The sequence below is a fragment of the Stegostoma tigrinum genome, chromosome 19 (assembly GCF_030684315.1).
Source record: "Stegostoma tigrinum isolate sSteTig4 chromosome 19, sSteTig4.hap1, whole genome shotgun sequence".
Taxonomy (NCBI): domain Eukaryota; kingdom Metazoa; phylum Chordata; class Chondrichthyes; order Orectolobiformes; family Stegostomatidae; genus Stegostoma; species Stegostoma tigrinum.
The window spans coordinates 60,469,765-60,491,267 of record NC_081372.1 but is presented as its reverse complement, the minus strand read 5'-3'; the positions used below and the strand labels follow the sequence as shown (position 1 = coordinate 60,491,267).

The 21,503-nt window shown below is 43.1% G+C and overlaps 2 protein-coding genes across 5 annotated transcripts in view; both read left to right on the top strand.

The window, feature by feature from the left end:
- The window catches only part of stx16 (syntaxin 16), a 108,453-nt gene extending 101,201 nt beyond the window's left edge, over nt 1–7,252 (top strand). For all 4 annotated transcript variants that reach the window (XM_059652889.1, XM_059652888.1, XM_048549725.2 and 1 more), the window contains exon 8: nt 134–7,252. In XM_059652889.1, the coding sequence (XP_059508872.1) occupies nt 134–238 (105 nt within the window). In that variant the 3' untranslated portion in view covers nt 239–7,252. The remainder of the gene's footprint in view (nt 1–133) is intronic.
- A 7,173-nt stretch (nt 7,253–14,425) lies between these two features.
- npepl1 (aminopeptidase like 1) overlaps nt 14,426–21,503 on the top strand; it is a 28,529-nt gene continuing 21,451 nt past the window's right edge. Inside the window, exon 1 of the mRNA XM_048549720.2 lies at nt 14,426–14,639. Coding sequence (XP_048405677.1) covers nt 14,490–14,639 — 150 coding nt within the window. The 5' untranslated portion in view covers nt 14,426–14,489. The remainder of the gene's footprint in view (nt 14,640–21,503) is intronic.

Genomic DNA, 21,503 nt, shown 5'->3' with positions numbered 1-21,503 from the left:
CAGTAGCTTCATTGTTGAACTATTGCAAGTACCATGAACTTGAAATGTTGCATCATAGAGTATGCATGATGGTATATAAACACGTTTTTTTAATATCAAAGAAGTTCTTACAGTTTGCTTTCTAATTTTGCAGGCAGAGCAATACCAAAAGAAGAATCGAAAGATGTTGGTCATTCTGATCTTGTTTGTGATCGTAGTGGTTCTCATTATTGTGTTAATAGGTGTCAAATCAAGGTGATTGGCAGAAACTCCCCTGTGGCAGGAGCCATGAGGAAAATTCACTGGGTCGGTGATTAAAAGAATAATGTCTGCGAGGGGGGAGCTGTGGAACAGGTTCAGATTCCCTGAATTCCTTCACTACAGAAAATCAGGAATGTATTGTGATTGCAGTGTTGTAAATTGAATTTGGGGAGTAGGGGGTGGGGGAAAGGTGTGTTCTTTCTCGTGTTGCTGTGAGCAGTACTTGGATTTGCTTCTTTCCACTTTTCCTTCTCCAGCTGATGATGTGCTCATGGCCTATAACTAACTGATCTCCCATCTTTGAGGACACACTTGGCTTTACAAGGAGCATCATCCATGTCTCCAGGAGCAGAGTTGGGGGCTGGTGCCTCACTGGTTGCCTTGAGCACACCTGGTTCCTCTACCTTCCCTTCCTTTCAGTGCACTAATGTATGTGTTGCAACAGTTCTGATTTCTGTGTAATGAACTTTGTTTTCTGGAGGAGATGACTTATAACCAATCTTTGTATTTATGGTTGTGTCTGATTGTGACCATCAAAAGCAAAATCATTTCAGACTTTAATGAGCAAACAATTCTTGAAGATGTACATGTTGTTCACATTTGTTGTCCTGCTATCTGCTTGGCATACAGTGTGCACGTTGGAATACACAGCAGTCTGCGTTTTCACTTTGGGTTGTCAAGGTAGATTTTCCCTTTGCAAAAAATGGCAGCAGAACAGTACAATGGCAGTCCGTGCCTGTAATTTGTTACTGCCAGCCCCCGGCCCACCAAAGCCGAGAGAGGGAAGAGAAGGTGTCGGGATGAGTTGTAAAGTTGACAGAGTCTTGTTGATGACTTCCTGAACTGTGCAGTTGGAGTTCCGAGGTAGCTGGTTGAGACTGAACCGAGGTCCCTTTAAATACACAACTTTTTTCCTAATGCTGGGCATGGCCTATCTTTGAAGTCGTCTTCCTCCTCCGAAAAAGCCAACTTTTTTTCCTGCAGTTGATACACTTCTCATGGTACTTAACCTCAGTTCCTTCTAGCCCTTTGAAATCTCTTCCCTCTTAGTTTTCTCAAATTGTCCATCCAACCTCCATCTCACTTGGATCATGGCAAGTTTCAGACATCAAAATGAGATCGTGTTGGGGAAAGTTTTGGAAAACAGTATGCTCGGCTGGCTCGAAGATGTATCGGGGACAGAGGCCCCTACGCTGCTGGCCACAGTTGGTGATTAAAAGACTGAAATAAGAATGGGTTTGAAAGCATACAAGGCATAACCAATATTACCAAACAAGAAGAAACATGAATAGGAAGGAAAATGTGTGACGCTTTATTTAACAGTTGGTGGTTGGAATAAAGTTAGTTGGGCTAAAGCCAGGAAAATACAATAAAATAGGAGATCTTTATTTGAAAAACTGAGGCATTTCACTCAGGACATCCAGACTTTCTGTACTGGTCAAGGACATTTCAACTTCTGTTTGTCTCTTCCTGCAAAAGTGAGACTTGGACAGTGTGTCACTCAGTTGGGCGGCAGTGGCTCAGTGGTTAGCACTGTAGCCTCAGCGCCAGGGAGCCGGGTTTGATTCTACCCTCAGGCATCTATCTGTGTGGAGTTTGCACATTCTCCCTATGTCTGCATGGGTTTCCTCCCACAGCCCAAATATGTGCAGGCCAGGTGGATTGGCCGTGCTAAATTGCCCGTAGTGCTTGGGGACGTGCAGGTTAGGCGTGTAATAGGGGTTGGGTCTGGGTGGGATGCACCAAGGGTTGGTGTGGACTTGTTGGGCCAAAAGGCCTGTTTCCACACTGTAGGGATTCTATGAAAACCTAGGCACCAAATTGTGCAATGTGATTAGTAGATTGGCTCCGAGTGACCAGAAAGCACTTCATATCTGAGCAGGTAGCATGTAACTGATGATATTATCATCAAATCAGTTGAATATTGGAACTTGGTGGAGAGATATGCTTTAATTTGAAACTTTATTAACACCACCACAGTGTGGGGCCATAAACCAAGTGATGGGAGTTGGTGCTGAATATCTCTGATTTTCTATATTTTCCAGTGAGAATTTTTTTATTGTTGTGTCCCTTGTATTTTGGTGTTTTGATGGACCAGAACTTTTTTTTAAATTTTACCTTTAATGTAAATGGAATAAATAGCTTGGAACACTCCAGCTTTTATTCCCTTTGTCTCAAGGGGAAGAAGTGTTTGTATCAAGCTTGTGACCTCACTGTTATGGCTCCCATATGCATTAGGTTCAAATGTAATGGGTTTGATTTGTGTTTTTAATAACCTGGTGTTCTTCATGCATGTGAACCCCATTTCCAGGTAATGGGAATGAGCTGAATGTACTGCCTAAAGTGTACTTAACAGTATTGTGAAACTACTTTAGAAGACACTTTCTGAAGGGAGCATACATTTATAAAGATGTTAATTAATTTATACCATGCTCCTGGGCACCATAATGTCTATTTTATGATCTTGGATGGGAATTTTAATTAAAGACAAATGGCTCGTGGCATTACTTTATAACTGTTGGGTTCCAGTCTTAACTCATTGAGTAATGGCATACAGGAAATAGAATGAGGTTGCAGTGAATGCAGAGTAATGGAGAAACTCTGAGGTGGTGAAGGGATGCAAAGTAGATCGAAACAGACAATTTTTAGTAACCTGGAGCTAACAATGTAGATATACAGTTAAACGTAACAGATTTGATATAGAGTAAAGATTGCTGGACAGAACTAATGATTGTATCCGGGACCGTGCCAGCATTAAAGAATGGATTTGATAGGTTGTTTAGTGAAAGACAGGAATAATGTGATTGTGGAAAAGAGGCAACCAATGGGAGCAAAATGAGCATAATGATACTGCTCAAGTGGAGGAATAAACATCCATATGTACTGGTTGGACAACAGGCTTTTAGTGACAGAATTTCTGTTTAGTTCCATATGATTTGAAAAGGAAACAGAGGGTAAGAAAAGAGACTGAGTTTAGATGTAATCAAAAGGGAATATTGAATTGAGAGAGACAGACTGCAGCAAAAGCAGAAACAAACTCCAGATGCAGGAGATATTCAGTTTTAAAAGTAAATGCTGGAAACCCTCTCTCAACAAGTCAGGCAACATGTAGAGGAAGAGAGCTAGAATTTCAGATCAGTATCTGATGAAAAGTCATTCACCTGGACCATTAACTGTTCCTTTCACTCCACAGGCACTGCCTTATCTGCTGAGTTTTTCCAGCATTTTCTGTTTTTATTTCAGAGATTGAAAATCCTGGTAAGAGTAAAGATTAGCAACTTAACAACTAAACTAGACTTAATTGCTGGGATAAGCTGCCCCAAGCATCCTGTTGTCTGGAATATTCTGTCAAATGGGCTCAGCAAAATGAGAAAATGGGTACTCCTCAGTACTGTTGTAGTCATTATTGCACCTTATTAATGATCTGAAATTCTGTATCGTGGTATGATTTTCTTGTCATTCAGGACACTAATTATGCTTGTTAAATATGAAGTTTCTTTAATGAAGTACTCTGTTCTGGGACTGCTCAGTTTCACAGCAATGTAAAGCACCCACTGAGTGCTTGAGGTGGATTTCCCTGGCCTGCTGTAGTTGCAGGTGACGAGACATAGCTGGATATATCATTTAATGAAGGCCAAAAGCTGGAGGTTGTGTCGTGTGCAGTTCCACTGACTTCCCAGAGCTGCCACTCCAATTACAAGGGACAAGTCAGGTGTGTGATGAAATACTCTTCATTTACCTAGATGAGTGAAGCTCCAACAACACTAAGAGCTCAACTGCATCCAGGACAAAACAGTCCATTTGATCATTGCCCTCTTCACCAGCTTCACTCCCTCTACAACCACTACAGATTAGCAGCAGAGTAGACTAGCTACAAAATACACTGTAGCTACTTGCCAAGCCTCCTTAGATAGCATCTTCTAAACCATGACCTCTAACAGCTAGAAGGACAGTACATGGGAACTCTACCTCTCTTTGCCACTTATCCTGATTTTGAACTATAATTGCCATTTATTTTGCTGGGTCAAAACCCTGGAACTCCATTCCAAACTGTGGGTATACCTACACTACAAGAACTGCATTGATTATCCACTGTCTCCAGAACAACTAGGGATGAACATACACCCTGAGTGTATTGGACAGTAACAGATGAAATAATGGACACAATCGTTGCACCTTATTTGAATGCTGAAGTTGGACTGCCTGGAGAATTTGCCCAACGTTGCATTGGAAATTGTGAATTCTTCATAATCCCTAAACGGTGGGGATAGCAAGGAAGATTCATGGATTTTTACATGGATTGGGCTGGATAAGCACAGTGTCTTATTCCAGACTTGATGTTCTTCAGTTTGATGTAATGGATTACAAAGTGGCAAAAAGGAAGAGGGAGTGCCCAAAGAAGTGAAAAGGATTAAGGTTAGTGTCTCTGGCACTTGCTGTAATTCCCTGACTGCTGGTTCAGCATTGAATATCTGAATGTTCTTAGACCGTAGGGCAATACGATGGTTGATCCTATAAAGTGCACAGCTTGCAAATATTTCTTTGCTGTTAGCAAGGCTTTATACAATATTCATCATAAACACAGATCATTTGGCTAAACATTCCATCCTGACATTAATGCCACCTGTACTCGAGCTTCCTTCCAGTGTTCCTCACCTAATTTTATCAGTGAAACCCTTTGTTCCTTTCCCCTCATATATATCCAGCTCACTTCCAGCATATTTATACTAGTTGCCTCAACCAGTTCCTTTATAGTGAGTTCCACATGCTCACAACTCTCACTTAGGTTGAGAAGTTTGTTCTGAATTCCCAATGAAATTCTTGGTAACTATTTCATGGTCTTCTAGTTTGGCTGTTCCCCACTAGAAAATGCTGAAGTGTCTGCTCTACTAAGACTTTAGATAATTTTAAATGATTTCTATCCAGCTACACCCTTCAGCCTTTTCAATTGAAAAGAGACCAGGCTGTTCATTCTTTCCTGATCATCCTTCGCTCCCGAGGCATCTCTTCATATATTGTCAGCCCATCTTAAATTAGTTACAGCGACTTAATTGTTGTTTCAAGAGAAGATTGTGTTTCAGTGCACTTTTCAGTGAGTGCACAGGCACAAAAGACTTGTACAATTGCCTACATCTCTCAGTAGGTATTGTCTGGTGTACATTGCAATCCGCAGGTACTTTTCTAACATTGTCCACAGCATTATCCCTGCAGCCTTATTTTGGTCTTCTGGCTCTGAGCATGGGACCTATCTAAATTTAAGGAGCTGCAAAAATTCCACTAAGAAGGAATTGCTTATTGTTTGGCATGTTGACAGTGTGAAAGTGGTCCATTGTTGTTAGTTTGCTCCTTTTAATAAGGAACTCAGTGGGTACCTGTTTAGGATTAATTCTGAACACTGCAGGGATAAATAGACACAACAAAGAAAAAGATGTTTCCTGCAGTGCCTTAACCCATGGAATTATGCGAGAACTGCTGAAGATGGAGAAGAGAATGCATGGCCAAATTGATATTCTGAAGTCTTGATGGCCTTGTGGGGGAAAGAAGGTGATGAAACTTTATACTCAAGATTATGTGGTAAAAATCATGAAAGAAGGGATTGTTAGTGCAGGACAGGGAGATTGTCAGGCTAAATGGCTGTTACCTCCTGCCATATACGGGTGATCTATCTGTATGCTGCAGATGGATGGTTGTATCAGAAGATAAATTTCCCAAACCTGGGAACATGGTTCCAAAATTAGGCTGCATTCCTTGCTTGGTGAATTTACATGAGTGACGATGTAACTAACTTATATTTGAGTGAACGCTGAGCAGATCTCCACCTTTTCATATCTAGATTGCAAAATGCCTCCATCCTTCTTCCATTTATGTATACAGACTATTGTGTACAAACAAGCAAAGGCCCTTAAGTCATTTGACTGGTTAGGTGGGCATAGTTTCAAGTTATTGCGAATCCATGTGACAAGAGCAAGTTTTCATCAGACCCTCCTACCATTCACAGCTGCTTGTGTGAAGCTAAGAGCCACACAAACTTAAAGGCATCTAATAAAAGGAAGAGACTAGGTGGTAGAGACTTTGCATACTTATTATTGAAGATGGCTTCTCTAAGATGACCTTTGAACTATTGCTGTCCAGTGCTAATAGCCCTCTGTAAACAGCACTTCTCCAGATCTGTTCTCTAGCAGTTAGCTGGTTTGTACCATTAGGAGCAGAGGTGACTGTCAGCTTCTCTACAACACTGCACGCTGGATCTGTGTCTGCACTCTGCGAGTGACAAGCAGTGAGTTCAGGCTCGGGATTTTATTTTGATGTGGAAACTGTTTTCATTTTCTTAAACAAGGTGACGACTGAAGAGGTGTTATTTCACAAAATGCTTAAATACATGAATTATTGTTTTGATTATGTTCCTGATAAGCAGCCTGTTTCAGTTTAGAGTCTATGTGACTATTAACCCATGCAGCATTACTAGCTTTTGCAACCTGTTTGAAAGACAGCTTAACAAGTTCTTGTACATGAGCTATGTGCTCAAAATGATTGTGCATCCCATCTCTGTGCTGCACTTGCTTTTCTTTGTGTGGAAGGTGGAAGTAATATGTCTGATAAAATAGGTCAAACAATTTATTGGTAACACTTGGGTGTTGGTGTGAGATTGGACATTAGTATGCACTATCTAACTATGTATGGCTTGCGCATAGTTCACGGTTCCTGTACATTTACAGTACTCAGTCAGTAAGAAAGGAACTGGCCCTGTACTCTTAATGCAGAGTCCTGGAACACCAGAAGTTGTATTTCCCATCATGATTGAATAAAATTTTATATAGCCCCCCCCCCCCCGTCCTTGTAGAAGGGAGCTGTAATAATGGTTGGGATAATAAGGGATGGGATATATTGCCTGCTGCCCCTTGTTATACAGTGTGAACTGTACAAAATCCTTATTTATATTTATATAGACTAAGAACTGATCTCAAATGGAAATACATGTTGTTTGTGTATACTTTTGCTTGTGTAAGCTGCAAATAACAATAAAAAGGAATTTGAAAAGCTTCAGCTACTGTGGTTTTTAATCACCCGATGCAACACATTAATATGTACTGGTTTCAGTTTGCAAAAGGGGTTAGAGAAGAATTTACATTTTTCTCTTGGGCCCCCTGTATTTTGTTTCCTTTTCAAATTTTCCCTTACCCAGGAAACATTCTCTCTGGATTGTAAAGGCCATAGCCATTATGCTTTCAGCATTGTGAATAATGGTCTGTGGTCTCTCTTCTGGCTGTAATTTTCATACACTTCTATACAGAACAAATATATAGCTTTGAGGGGTGGATTTGAGAGAGAGGGAGTGGGATCTGGCCTCATTTATGAATCTTATCTCTTGCTGGATAAATGACTCCATGACACTAATGGCAATGCACAGATCTAATACAGTAGCAATGTTCAAGGAAGTGATTGAGATGGGGCGGGGGAAAGAAACATTGAACTTGACAGGCAAATGCTAGCATCAAAGAAGTTTGTTGTTGGGGCATATTAACAGCCTGTCAACGTTTAAAACAAAATGTCAGTTAACAAATGTTCACTTTCAAAGTCAGGTTTGGTGGCCTGAAGTTCTTTCACTTTACTGTGCCCAAAGTTTGAACCCAGCCAACATACTGCTTCTTAAGGGTTGGCGTGTTAGAGAGTCAGAGGTTCAGAGTGTCTGATTTGGCACAAAGGCACATTCTCATTCCTGGGTTGCTTGGCTGAAATAGTGTAAGGGGCAGCAGTATCGGGCGGGTTTGAATTAGATGTGTTCCAGAAGTAATATAGGAAGGTTTCAACTAATGTTCGAAAAGGCTAGAGGTTGTGTGACCAGTTTGAGACCTTTGCAGCAAACTGTGGAAGCTTAAGCCCATGGTAAGCGAGAGGGGAGGCAATGGCCTAATGGTATTATCGCTGGACTGTTAATCCATAGACACGGATAATGTTCTGGGGACAGCAGATGGTGGAATTTGAATTCAATGAAATATCTGGAATTAATCTAACAATGACCATGAATCATTGCCCATTGTCAGAAAAACCCATCTGGTTCACTAACCATCCTTTAGGGAAGGAAACTGACATCCTTACCTGGTCTGGCCTACATCTGACTCCAGACCCACCCCAATGCGGTTGACTCTGAACTGCCCTCTGGGGAATTGGGGATGGACAATAAATGCTGCCTAGCTAGCAATGCCCTCGTCCTTTTAATGAATAAAGGAACTTACAATTATTAAAGCATTTTTCATGGGCTCAGAATGCCCTGACGTTCTCCATACCCAGTGAAAAGCAGTAATTGCTGTGCAGGCAATACAGCAGTGAAATTGGACTTAATGTGGTCCCATGAACGTGACCAGATAAATTGTCTTTTGGTGATGTTGAGGGAATAAATTCCTTCAATCATGACCAACTGAGCAGGCAGACAGAACTGCAGTTTGATGTTGTATCCATCACCTTAAATTATTCACTCGATCCCAGTAGCAGTACTGTGTACCACCTACAAGATGCACTGCAGTAAGGATCCTTAAACAGTACCTTCCAATCTCATGACCACGACCTCCAGAAGGACAAGGGCAGCAGATAAGTGGGAACATCAGCTCCTGCAACTTTCCCTTCAAGCCACTCACCATTCTGAATTGGAAATCTGTTGCTATTTTCCTTCACCGTCACTGGGTCAAAATCCTGGAATTCTCTCCATAATGGTATGAAAAGTCAAAGTCATATCACAGGAAAATCATGAGTTGACTGGTTGTTAGAGACTGTTTCAAACCTGGTATTTTTAAAAAACATACATTTCTAAATTGGCACCAGAGAGGGAATGATTTATCAGAATCCTCAGGCACTGGAGAGTGAACTGATTTACTGGTAAGGGTGAAAATATTCACTTTCTACTGATCTACAGCTCAGTTGGTTGTAAAAAAAAACTTATTTAAAGTTAGTTTTCTACTTGGCAGAAATGTTGGTTTAGATATGGTAGAGGAGCACAGTCTCTTATTGCACAGCTTGTAGTATGTCAGAAGTCTCAAAGTCTCAGACACCCCTGGCAGTCTGGCTTCCTACATCTGCAGGCAGTGCTGCTGTTTGACCAGTTGAGTAATGGGTTTTGGAGCTGGAATGTTGGCTGGAGCCACAGGAGTGCATCTGTGTGGCTGAGAGAGATATGAATGGCATGTTTTTAGATGTGGTCACACTGCAGCTTAAGAGAGGATGAACATCAGTCAGAGGAAGGGTTGCAGGCAGGTGGTCAGGAAAAGCCCCAGAATTCTCTGAGGAAGGGTCACCAGACTTGAAGCGTTAACTTTGATCTTTTCTTCACAGATGCTGTCAGACCAGCTGAGCTTTTCCAGCAACTTCTGTGTGTTTTTTTTCTCCAGAATTCTCAGCTATCTCAAGAACAGGTTTTTATGTGTTGGAAAGCAGTGAAAGGGCAGGTTTCTCTGAATAATGCAGCCAGAGTCCAGTTGCATAAGGGGAGAGCAGAAATGATGAAGAGCAATTGTGGTAGGAGAAAAAATAGGGTACGGTCTGGTTTTTCTGCAGCTTGCATACGTAACTCCAGAATGGTGTGTTTACTGAATGGATTTCACTGGCTGCGAGGATGGCAGAGTGAACAGTCAGACATCATGGTTCACATTGTGACTAATGACGTAGTTGGAAAGAGCGATGAGGTCCTGCAACAAGAATTTAGGGAGTTAGTAGATTAAAAAAACAGGATGGCTAAAGTGAGTTTTGAGAAGATTTGTAGCTCAGGTTGAGTTTCTGGATGTGAGTTTGCTCGCTGAGCTGCAAGGTTAGTTTTCAGACGTTTCGTCACCATTCTAGGTAACATCATCAGTGAGCCTCCGGTGAAGCGCTGGTGTTGTGTCCCGCTTTCTATACAGCGTATTCAAAAAGAATGGGTACCCTATGAACACAGTCCGCCGATTCCTCAGCAACAAACCCAAACAAACAGACCAGACGGGCTCAGAAACCATAACCACTCTCCCCTACATCAAAGACATTTCTGAAATGACTGCCAGACTACTCGGACCTCTTGGCATCAGGGTAGCCCACAAAACCACCAACACACTAAAACAGCAGCTAATGAACTTAAAAGACCCTATACAGACAACAAGCAAAACGAACGTCATCTACAAAATACCTTGCAAGAACTGTGACAAACACTACATTGGACAAACTGGCAGAAAGCTAGCCACCAGGATACATGAACATCAACTAGCCACAAAATGACATGACCCACTATCACTCGTATCCTTACATACAGATAAGGAAGGACACCACTTTGATTGGGACAACACAGCCATCCTAGGACAAGCCAAACAGAGACACACACGAGAATTCCTAGAAGCATAGCATTCCAACCGGAACTCCATCAACAAACACATTGATTTGGAGCCCATCTACCATCCCCTGAGAAAAAGAACAGGAAATGACATCACCAACCCAAGGAAACCTAACCAGATAAATAGAAAGCGGGACATAACACCAGCGCTTCATCGGAGGCTCACTGATGATGTTACCTAGAATGGTAACGAAACGTCTGAAAACTAACCTTCCAGCTCAGCGAGCAAACTCACATCCAGGATGGCAAAAGTTATAATCTCTGGATTGTGCCAGTGAATATAGTCCCTTTTAAATCTTTGGCCTGTTACATTAAACCTATGGTCTCTAGTTTTGGGCTCCTCTACCTTGGAGAAAATACCTTGTCTATTCATGCTATCTATGCCCCTCATGAATATAGGAATAGATGGATAGAACAGATGAATGCATGGCTGAAGAATTGGAGCAGGAGGGAAGGCTATGGATTCCAGGATCACTGGGTTTGGCATGGGGATTGGATACAAGTGAGATATGGAGGTGCAATAAAGGGTGGTGTACACACTTTGGCTTTAAACTATTTAGAGGGGTTATGCCAGGAATGCTCACATCCCACAAATTCTTTTTATAAAAGTATCTTCCAACAAAAGCTGCCTCGGGGATGTTCAGTTTGGATGTTCAGATAGAGTCGGAGTCCTAAAGACGTACAGCATGGAAGCAGACCCTTTTGGCCCATATCCCTCTAAACCCTTCCTATTCAAATATTCATCAAGATGCCTTTTAAATATAATTGTACCATCCTCCACCACTTCCTCTGGCAGCTCATTCCATACACTCGCCACACTGAGTGAAAAAGTTGCCCCTTAAATCCCTTTTAAATCTTTTGCCCCTTACATTAAACCAATGGTCTCTAGTTTTGGGCTCCTCACCCTGGAGAAAATACCTTGTCTATTCGTGCTATCCCTCATGATTTTATAAACCTCTATAAGGCCACCGCTCAGCCTCCGATGCACCATAGAAAATAACCCCAGCCTATTCAGTCTCTCCCTATAGCTCAAATCCACCAAACATGGCAACATCCTTATAGCTCTTTTCTGAACCTTTTTAAGTTTCACGACATCTTTCCTGTAGCAGGGAGATCGAAATTGAATGCAGTATTCCGGAAGTTGTCCTGTAAAACCACAACATGACCTCCCAACTCTTATACTTAATGCAGTGACCGATAAAGGCATGTGTACTAAATGTCTTCTTCACCACCTTGCAACTCTACTTTCAAGGAACTGTGAACCTGCACTCTAAGGTGTTTTCGTTTGGCAACACTCCCCAGGAACTTACCATTACCTGGGAAGGTGATGGCCGCATGGTATTATCACTGGATTAATCCAGAAACCCAGAATGTTCTGGGGACCTGGGTTCAAATCCTGCCACAGCAGTTGGTGGAATTTGAATTTAATAAATATCTGGAATTAAGAGTTTAATGATATTGATTGTTCAAAAAACCCATCAGGTTCACTAAAGTTCTTTAGGGAAGAAAACTGCTATCCTTACCTGGTATGGCCCACATGTGACTCCAGACCCACAGCAAAGTGGTTGACTCTGATCTGCCCTCTGGGAATGGGCAATAAATGCTGCCTCATTCCACAACTGAATAAAAAAAAATTCCTTGATGTGCCCTTGTAACTGTAATATCCAATTTGAAAATGAATGCCACACAGTGGAACAAATCAAATCAATTTAGTTTATGTTCATAGTCATTCCTGCAGTTCAAGTTGTTGATGATGATAGATTTTTATATTCTGATTGGAAATGTATTCAGTGAGGTAATTACAGCATGGTGGCTAGATAGCACTGTTACCTCACAGTGACAGGGATCCAGGTTCAATTCCAACTTCAGGTGACGATGTGGAGTTTGCACATTCTCCCTGTGTTTGTGTGTGCATCATCCAGATGCTCCAGTTTTCTCTAACAGTACAAAGATGTGCAGGCTCAGTGGATTGGCCATGCTAAACTACTGGTAGTGATCAGGGATGTGTGAATTGGGTGGATTAGCCATGGGAATTGCAGGGTTATTGGAACAGGGTGTGGGTTTGGGTCTGACGGTCTTCAGAGAGTGTGGCTTTGGGCTTGTTGGGCTGACTGGCCGGTTTTTCATGGTAGGTGAGCTGTGCAGTACCCTGTCCTGCAGGACTGCTAGAAATCCTCATGTGCACCACAGCAGGTCGGCCCCGTTTCAAGCTGACAGCTGCATTTCAGCCTTGGGGTTGGCCATTTAACACCGTCACAGTGTCAAATAGTGTGTCCCCCCAACACTGACAACTAGGCCCTCTCGCTGATCACCCTCACACTAACTGCACCCCCCACAGTGTCTGCACGTACACAGACCCTGCACTTACATTAGCCCAACCCCTACACTGCCCCCCCCACACCAACACTGACTCCCACTACCATCCCCCTGCGCCACACACTGACCACCCCCTATGTAGTCACTCAGACCCTCATGCTGACCAGCTCCATGTTATCACACAGTCAGCTGCAGCTAAAGAGTCACAATCATACAACACAGAAACAGACCCTTCGGTCCACATGTCCATGCCAACCAGGTTTCCTAAGTTTAACTAGTCCCATTTGCCTGCGTTTAGCTCATATCTCTCCAATCTTTTCTATCCATGTACCTGTCCAAATGTCTTTTGAATGTTGTAACTGTACCGACCTCTACCACTTCCTGTGGCAACTCGTTCCAAATACACACCAGCCGCTGCGTGACAAGCTGCCTATCAAGCCCCTTTTAAATCATTCCCCCCTCACCTTAAACTTATGCTCTCTGGTTTTGGACTCCCATGCCCTGGGGGAAAAGGCCTTGGCTATTTACCTTGTCTATGCCACTCATGACTTTATAAACCTCTGGAAGGCTATTCCTCAGCCTCCAACGTGCTAGTCCCAGCCTATCCAGCCTCTCCTCATAACTCAAATCTCCCAGTCACGGTAAATTACTTGGAAAACATTTTTGCACTCTTTCCAATTTAATAACATCCTTCCTATAGTAGGATGACCAGATCTTCATGCAAAACTCCAAATATTCAGATGCACAGACTTAAAAATCCAGGTGAGTGCCCATAATGAATAGAGGTCCCTTGTGTATTTCCCACATATTGCCTTTGAGAATTTATTCTTGTATGCAAAACATTTCAATGTGCTTCATCCTCTAACTTTGAATAAATCTGCATTTTCTTTCCTGTTATTAAGTTCATGTTTTCATTCTGGTCATAACTCACAGAGACCACTGAGGAACCTTGAGATTTATTACAATCCTTTTGTTTTAATAGTAATTCATAATTGCTAAACCTGTACTAATCTGTAACTACTGTGAAGGTGAGAGGTTCACATACCAATCTTGGTATGATTGTGTCACCCACAAAAAGCAGTGTATCTGTGGGGTGAGTGAGAGTTAGGTGCAAGGTGGAGGTGAATGTGAGAAAGTGAGGGAGGTAGGTGAGTTAAGATGAGGGTGCAGGTGTGTCATGAATAAGGAATGTAAGTGAGTGAGCATGGATGAGAGGATGGGGTAAGTGAGTGTGAGAATAATGGTTGGTGTAGATGGGGAGGGATGTGTAGTGTAGTCAGAGTGCAGTGAATAAAGGTGTAAGTGAGTGAGAGTGTGTGAGGATATTGGTTGGTGTAGATAGGGGAGGGATTGGGAGGTGAGTGAGGGTGCAGGTCAGACTGTAGTGAATAAAAGTGTAAGTGAGTGAGGGTGGATGTCAGAGAGAGAGAGTGAGATAATGGTTGGTGTAGATGGGGAGGTGTGTGAGGGATGAGAATGAAGGCGTGACTGGGACGCGGTCCCGCCCCCTCCCGGAACCTTTCTGCGGGGCCGAGGGAGCTGTCGGGACACGGGGCGGTGAGTGAACTTGCTGGCCAGGAGGAAGATGGCGGCTGTGGAGCTGAGGTTCGGAGCGGCCGCTGGGCAGTCGGAGCCCCCGAGCCGGCCGCTGTTGATCGTGGGGCAGCTGCCGAACCTGCAGAAGCTGCGCTGGGAGGAGATCAGCGGAAAACTGCTGCCCCAGGTGTCGGAGGAGGTGAGAGAGCGCGGGGACGGGACGGGACGGGACGGGGTGGGGTAAGGGGCCCAGAGTCTTGAAGGGGGTCTAGGGGCTTGGGGTGTGCAGGCTCTCGGCTGCTGCTGGAGTTTAGCGGAGGCTCTGTAGGTCCGTACAATGCTCGGTACCTGCAAAGCTAATCCTCACTGTTGTATTACTGACATTGTTCTGGGGGCTGGTTTGTTTTGCAGTAAAAAGGAATGCTCCCTAACCCCTTTATGGCACATTTTCCTTCTTTGTGTGTATCTCGAATGTACTCGGGTCACTGAACCGTGAACAGCAGCTGGGAGAGCGCTTTCCGGGATCTTTCGGCCTGACTTTACTCACATTCCTGGTCAAGAATCACTCGATACCAGGTTCTAGGCCAACAGGTTTATCTGAAAACACGAGCTTTCGGAGTCTTACTCCTCCTTCAGGTGTCGGTGAGGGAGGTGATCTCAGACACAGGATTCATAAGTAAAAGATCAAAGCTTCACACCACTGATGAGGATATACTAAACAAAGCTAAGATGCTATTAAATCTTTAATCATTTGGAAGGTTTTAATTAATTAACATCTGTATGTAAATACCCTAATTCCTTTCAAGACACTGACCTGACAGAACTAAAGGTGGACCTTGTCCATCCCAGTCCAACACAGCACCTCCACATGACAGATTGCTGGTGATTGACATTTGACAGAAGGTGTGTGATCAGTATGATACTGGAGCAGCTAGAGTTTGGCTGGAGTATCAGGTAGAGGGTGTTCCTGCCTTCACACTGGTGGTCCATGACATTGATGCTCCCACCTGAAGAACAGTGAGCTTTTGCACCATTCCCACTGCTGGTCATCATCCGCTCCTCGCTCTCTGGAATTTGGTCTAGATCCATTGGCTGCCTTATCCCCTAACCCTATCAAAAATATCCCAGTTTTCAAAGCTATTTTGTTAATACTTTGATCACACTTGACTTAAAAAGTCAGTTATCAGAAATGAGTAAAGTCAAGGTTACAGGCCGCCCCGAAGATTACTTCTGACTTGTTTACAGTTCAAATGGCCAAAGTACATTTCCTGGAACCCCAATTATGCCTGTAAAACTCTAATCATACATGAATTGATAGAGACCAAAAGATCAAAGTCCACCTAATTTGGCTTCTTTTTCACAATAGTGATATGATATATAGTTTGCAAAGAAATAGGAACCAGATATTTTGCGAATGTGTGTCGGGTTGCCTTATTGCTGAAACCTTTTGAACCATTTTGATGCTGAATTGGATTAAATAACCAACTCAAAATAGTGGCAGAGTATTGAATGTACGTTTCCAGTCCATGATGAAATAGAAAGCTGACTCCTGGAGGCACCTGAGAAGTATAAACAAAAGTGCGAACTGATGTTCAGTGGCTTCTTAGTGAAGAGGGAAGATTTAATTGTCTCATTTTTAGGCAGGCACAAAATATTAAATTTGTTTAATAGCTAGAAGTGGGTGAAGGCAACAGCAGAAACCCAAACAGCCTTTTAAAGAAATTGACGACACATGGGTTCTATGGAAGTGAATTTAAAAACTGAGGGAGGAATCAGGTTAGCTTGTTGACAATTATGTAACAGTTTGAAACGTACAACTGGAAAGTACAAATTTAAGGACACAGATGAAAAACTGCAAAATCAGCTCATTTGGAGTGCAGCACGCCTCGATGTACGTCGATGTTGGGGGGCAGAGGCAAAGTAGTAATGTTACTGAACTAGTAATCTTAAACCCAGGCTAGAATTTTGGGAATATGGATTCGAATCTTACCATGGCAGATTGTGAAATATGAACTTAATGAAAAAAATCCGGCATTAAAAGCTAGCCTAATGGCGACCATAGAGGAAATCTGATCTATATATGACTCCAGATCCACATTAATGTGAGATAACACTGTGTGAAGCTGGATGAACACAGGCCAAGCAGCATCAGAGGAGCAGGAAAGTTTTCTGAAGAAGGGTCTCGACCCGAAACGTCAAACTTTCCTGCTCCTCTGACGCTGCTTGGCCTGCTGTCTTCATCCAGCTTCACACTGTGTTATCTCAGATTCTCCAGCGTCGGCAGTTCCTACTATCTCTGTAACACATTAATGTGATCTCCTTTCCTCAAGTGAAGCAGATGGATTTTGCAGCAATCAACGACCGTGAGACTATCACAGAGATTAACTTCCAATGGCACAAAGATAGGTGGAGGCACAGGTAGCGTTGAGAAAGCTGGAAGGCTGCAGAAAGACTTATACACTAGCAGAGTGGGCAAAAGAATGCCAGATGGAATACAATGTGGGAAAATGTAAGATTATGCACGTTGATTGGAAGAAGAGGCATAGACCTTTCTGTATGAGGCAAGGTTTCAAATCTCAAGCATAAAGGGACTTAGGAGTCATAGTTCAGGATTCTCTTAAGGTTCACTGCCAGTTAGGAAGGCAAATGCAATGTTAGCGTTCTTTTCGATAAGGCTAGAATAAAAGAGCAGAGATATACTGCTGAGGTTGTATTGCCCTCTGGTCCGACCGCATTTGGAATACTGAGCAGCTTTGGGCGCCCAATGTAAGGATGGGTGTGCTGACATTGGAGGGGACTTACAAGAATGGTCTTGGGGATGAGAGGCTTAACATCTGAGGCGTGGTTGAGGATTCTAGACTTGAGAAGGATGAGGGCGAATCATTTGAAACAGAATACTGAGAGGCCTGGACAGAATGGACGTGGCTTGGATGGTGAAGAATTTCATTGCAGAATCCCTACAGTGTGGAAACAGGCCCTTCGGCCCACCAAGTCCAGACTGACCCTTGGAGCATCTCACCCAGACCCATCCCCCAGAACCCACATAAGTGGCACCGTCCCTGAACACTACGAGCACTTGAGCACGGCCAATCCACCTAGCCTGCACGTATTGGACTGTGGGAGGAAACCCACACAGACACGCAGTCACCAGAGGGTGGAATTGAACCCGGGTCCCTGATGCTGTGAGGCACCAGGGATAACCACTGAGCCACCATTAAATCTGTTCAAGAAAATTTTCTTTATCGATATGTAAATGTCCCTACTAGAGAGAGAGCAAAATTTTACCTTCTCTTGAGAAATAAGGCAGGGCAAGAGACTGAAGTATAAGTAGGGGAACACTTTGGGACTAGTTATCATTAAACTATTAGTTTTAAAATAGTTATGGAAAAGGATAAGTCTTCCATAATGGTTAAAGTTCTGAATTGGTGTAAGGCAAATTTTAAAGGTATGAAAACAAGAACTTTCAAAAGTTGATTGGAGTAGACTGTTCACAGGTAAAGGGATAACTGACAAGTAGAAGGACTTCAAAAGGGTGATAATGAGAGTTCAGATTTTGTGTGAGGGAAATCGTGTCTCTCAAAATTGATTAAGTTTTTTGACGAAGTAGCCGTAAAGTTTGAGGGCAGTGCGGTAGATGTTGTTACTTGGACTTTAGTAAGATCTTTAACTAGGTTCTGCATGGTAGACTAATTTAATAAAGTTAGATCACATGGGATTCGGGGTGAGCTTGTCAGTGGATACAAAATTGTCTCTATGGTAGGAGACAGAGAATGGTTGTAGACGGTTGTCTTTCGGCCTGGAAGCCTCTGTCCAGCATTATTCTTTAGGGATTGGTGCTGGGCCCACTTGAGAATACAGGAGGCAAGGTTAGTAAGTTTGTGGATGACAGACAAATTTGGTTGTATAGTGGACAGCGAAGAAGGTTATCAGGGATTACAGAGATCTTGATTAATTGGGTTAATAGACTGAAGAGTGGCAGATGGAGTTTAATTTGGATAAAATGAGGCATTGCATTTTGATAAAACAAACAATTAATTGGAGGGCCCTAGGTAATGTGGTAGAACAGAGACACCTAGGAGTTCAGGTGCATAATTCTTTGAAATTTGTAGACAGGTAGACAGGGTGGTTAAGAAGGTGTTTAGCATGTGTGTCATCATTGCTCAGACCCTTGAGTACAGGAGTTGGGACATCATGTTGAGGTCATACAGAATGTTGGTGAGGCCCCTTCTGGAGTACTGTGCGCAGTTCTGGTCACCCTGTTATAGGAGTGATATTACTAAACTGGAGATGGTTCAGAAGAGATTTACCAGGATGTTACAAGAACAGAAACAAAATTGCTGGTAAAGCTCAGCAGATCTGGCAGCATCTGTAAAAGTAAAAAGAGTTGACGTTTTGGGCCTTCTGAGGAAGTGTCACTGGACCTGAAGTGTTAACTCTGTCTTGCCCTTCACGGATGCTGCCAGACCTGTTGAGCTTTTCCAGCAACTTTGTTTTTGTTCCTGATTTAAAGCGTCCACAGTTCTTTTGGTTTTTACCAGGATGTTGCTGGGAATGGGGGTGTGGGTTTCAGATATAAAATTAGACTGGAAAGGCTGGTACTTTTATTTACACTGGAGTGTAAGAGGTTAAGGAGTGATCTCATTTGAGGTTTATAAAGTCATGAGAGGTATAGATAAGGGTCTTTTCTCTAGGGTGGGGAGTTCAAAACTAGGGAGCCTATTTTTCAGGTGGTTGGAGAAAGATTTTAAAAAAGACACGAGGGGCTACTTTTTCTACACAGTGCTTCGTATGTGGAATGAACTGCCAGAAAAAGTGGTGGATGCAGGTACAGTTACGATGTTTAAAAGACATTTGGATAACTTCATGAAAAGTTTGGAAGGTTATGGGCCAAATGCACAGGTGGGACCAGTTTAGTTTGGGAACATGGCGTGGACTGGTTGGGTGCAAGTGTCTATTTCCATGTTGTGTGGCTGTGGCTTATAAGATGTTTCCGCTAGTAGGAGAGATTAGGACTCAAAGGCGCTGCCTCAGAGTGAAGAGGTGACCCTTTAGAACTGAGATGAGGAGCAATGTCTTCAGCCAGAGGGTGGTTAATCTATGCAGTTCATTGCCACAGAAGGCTGTGGAGGCAAAACCATTGTGTGTATTTAAGACAGAGATAGATCCTTGATTAGTAAGGGGGTTAAGGTTATGGGGAGAAGGCAGGAGACTGGAGTTGAGAAACAGATCCGTCATGTTATGGATAAGACTCAGTGGTCCAAATGGCCTAATTCTGCTCCTATATCTTCTCGTCAATTCTGGATTTTGTTAGCTCAGTTGAAGATCCATCTGCTACCATGGTGCAGTTTGAGTCAGTCCTCCAAGCATTAGACTTACCCTCTGGATTACTGTGTCACCATCTCCCCAATACAGCCAACTATTTCTTCTGATGTTGTATGATAGTCACGTCTAAGGTGTAGATGAAAAACATCAAAAACATGGAGAGAAGCAGAAGAGCTGAGATGAAGCTAAACACAGGCAAATGTGTGGCAGAATGGCACTTCTTCTGAAAGGTTTACATGCTTGACTGATTTAAGCTGAACATTAAGGCTGAAATTTACCAGCCACCTCTGAGATGTAAGTTCCAAAGGACAAGAGAGGAGATGTTTCATCCAGTACGTGAGTTCTTTCATATCTCACATGTTGGAGCACAGCAACCTGTGAGAGCTGATGTTGGGTACCAGTGATCAGAGTCACATGAAGAGACCAACCTGTCACTGTGCTTCTCCAGAAAGACTGGGAGCAGCTCTGGTACAAATGGGAAAAGTGGAGATATTCACATCCAAAGCACTAGCATTAACTGAGACCAGATCTACCAGCAGAGAGATCATTTGTCATTTGGTTCTCATTGGTTACTCAGTGGCAACATTGCAAAGAGGAGATTGGAGCAGATTGACAGAACAATATGCATTGAGTAGCAACAAGTTTGTAGAGGTTACCTTCAGAGTTACAAGTTCAGTCTGAAATATAAGCTGGGAAGATAGATGGTGTTGGCAGATGCCCCCTTTCAGTTGACACTACTAGAAGATGTGGTACAAGGGCAAAGTACAGGTTGATGCATCACCTTGTGACAGTAACACCAGCAAAACAGAGTTGTAAATGCTCTGTCAGCAACTGATGTAGAGATGAATAAAAAGAAATGAAGAAATGGAAGCTCTGAGCCAGATCAGCTGCGTACAGGATAGGCCTCGACAAAGATGTTTACATGTGATGTATGCCAGAAATACTGAAATAAACATCAGAAAGAGGTGATAATGAGTGAAGTATTACCAAGATCACGAAACAGATTTGTTCTTTCTGTAACCAGAATGATCTGCTGTGGTTGAAGAACTGCTCAAAGTTCCCCTCTTTAAAAAAAGGTGAGTAATTTAAGAGTCACAATGATGATTTCCACAGTGTAAGATCTGTTCACTGAGCAGGAACAATATGCGACGGTGGAACACATTTAGCCTCTAGAGAATTCAAGAAATTCATGGGTCACTGGTTCATTGCCACATTACTGATGGAGGTGTGGGTTTATTGAAAGACATGTCAGTCTCTTGTGAAATATTGAGACGTGCCTTGCTTTACTGTCACTCGGACCTGCAGCCTTTGAGACTGACGTAATGTGCCTGCAAAGCTTCTGAACAGAGGAAAGTGTGAGGCAACTCTACCAATCAGATACACCCTCAAAGTGACCAGGAGGAACTAAGTAACTCACTGGTCAGGTAGGAGGTCAACACGGCACAGTGGCTCAGTGGTTAGTACTGCAGCCTCACAGCACCAGGGACCCGGGTTCGATTCCAGCCTTGGGTAACTGTCCATGCGGAGTTTGCACATTCTCCCCGTGTCTGCGTGGGTTTCCTCCGGGTGCTCCGGGTTCCTCCCACAGTCCAAAGATGTGCAGGTTAGGTGGATTGGCCATGCTAAATTGCCCGTAGTGTTCAGGGGTGTGTGGGTTATAGGAGGATGGGTCTGGGTGGGATGCTTCAAGGGGCGGTATGGACTTGTTGGGCTGAAGGGCCTGGCTCCACACTGCAGGTAA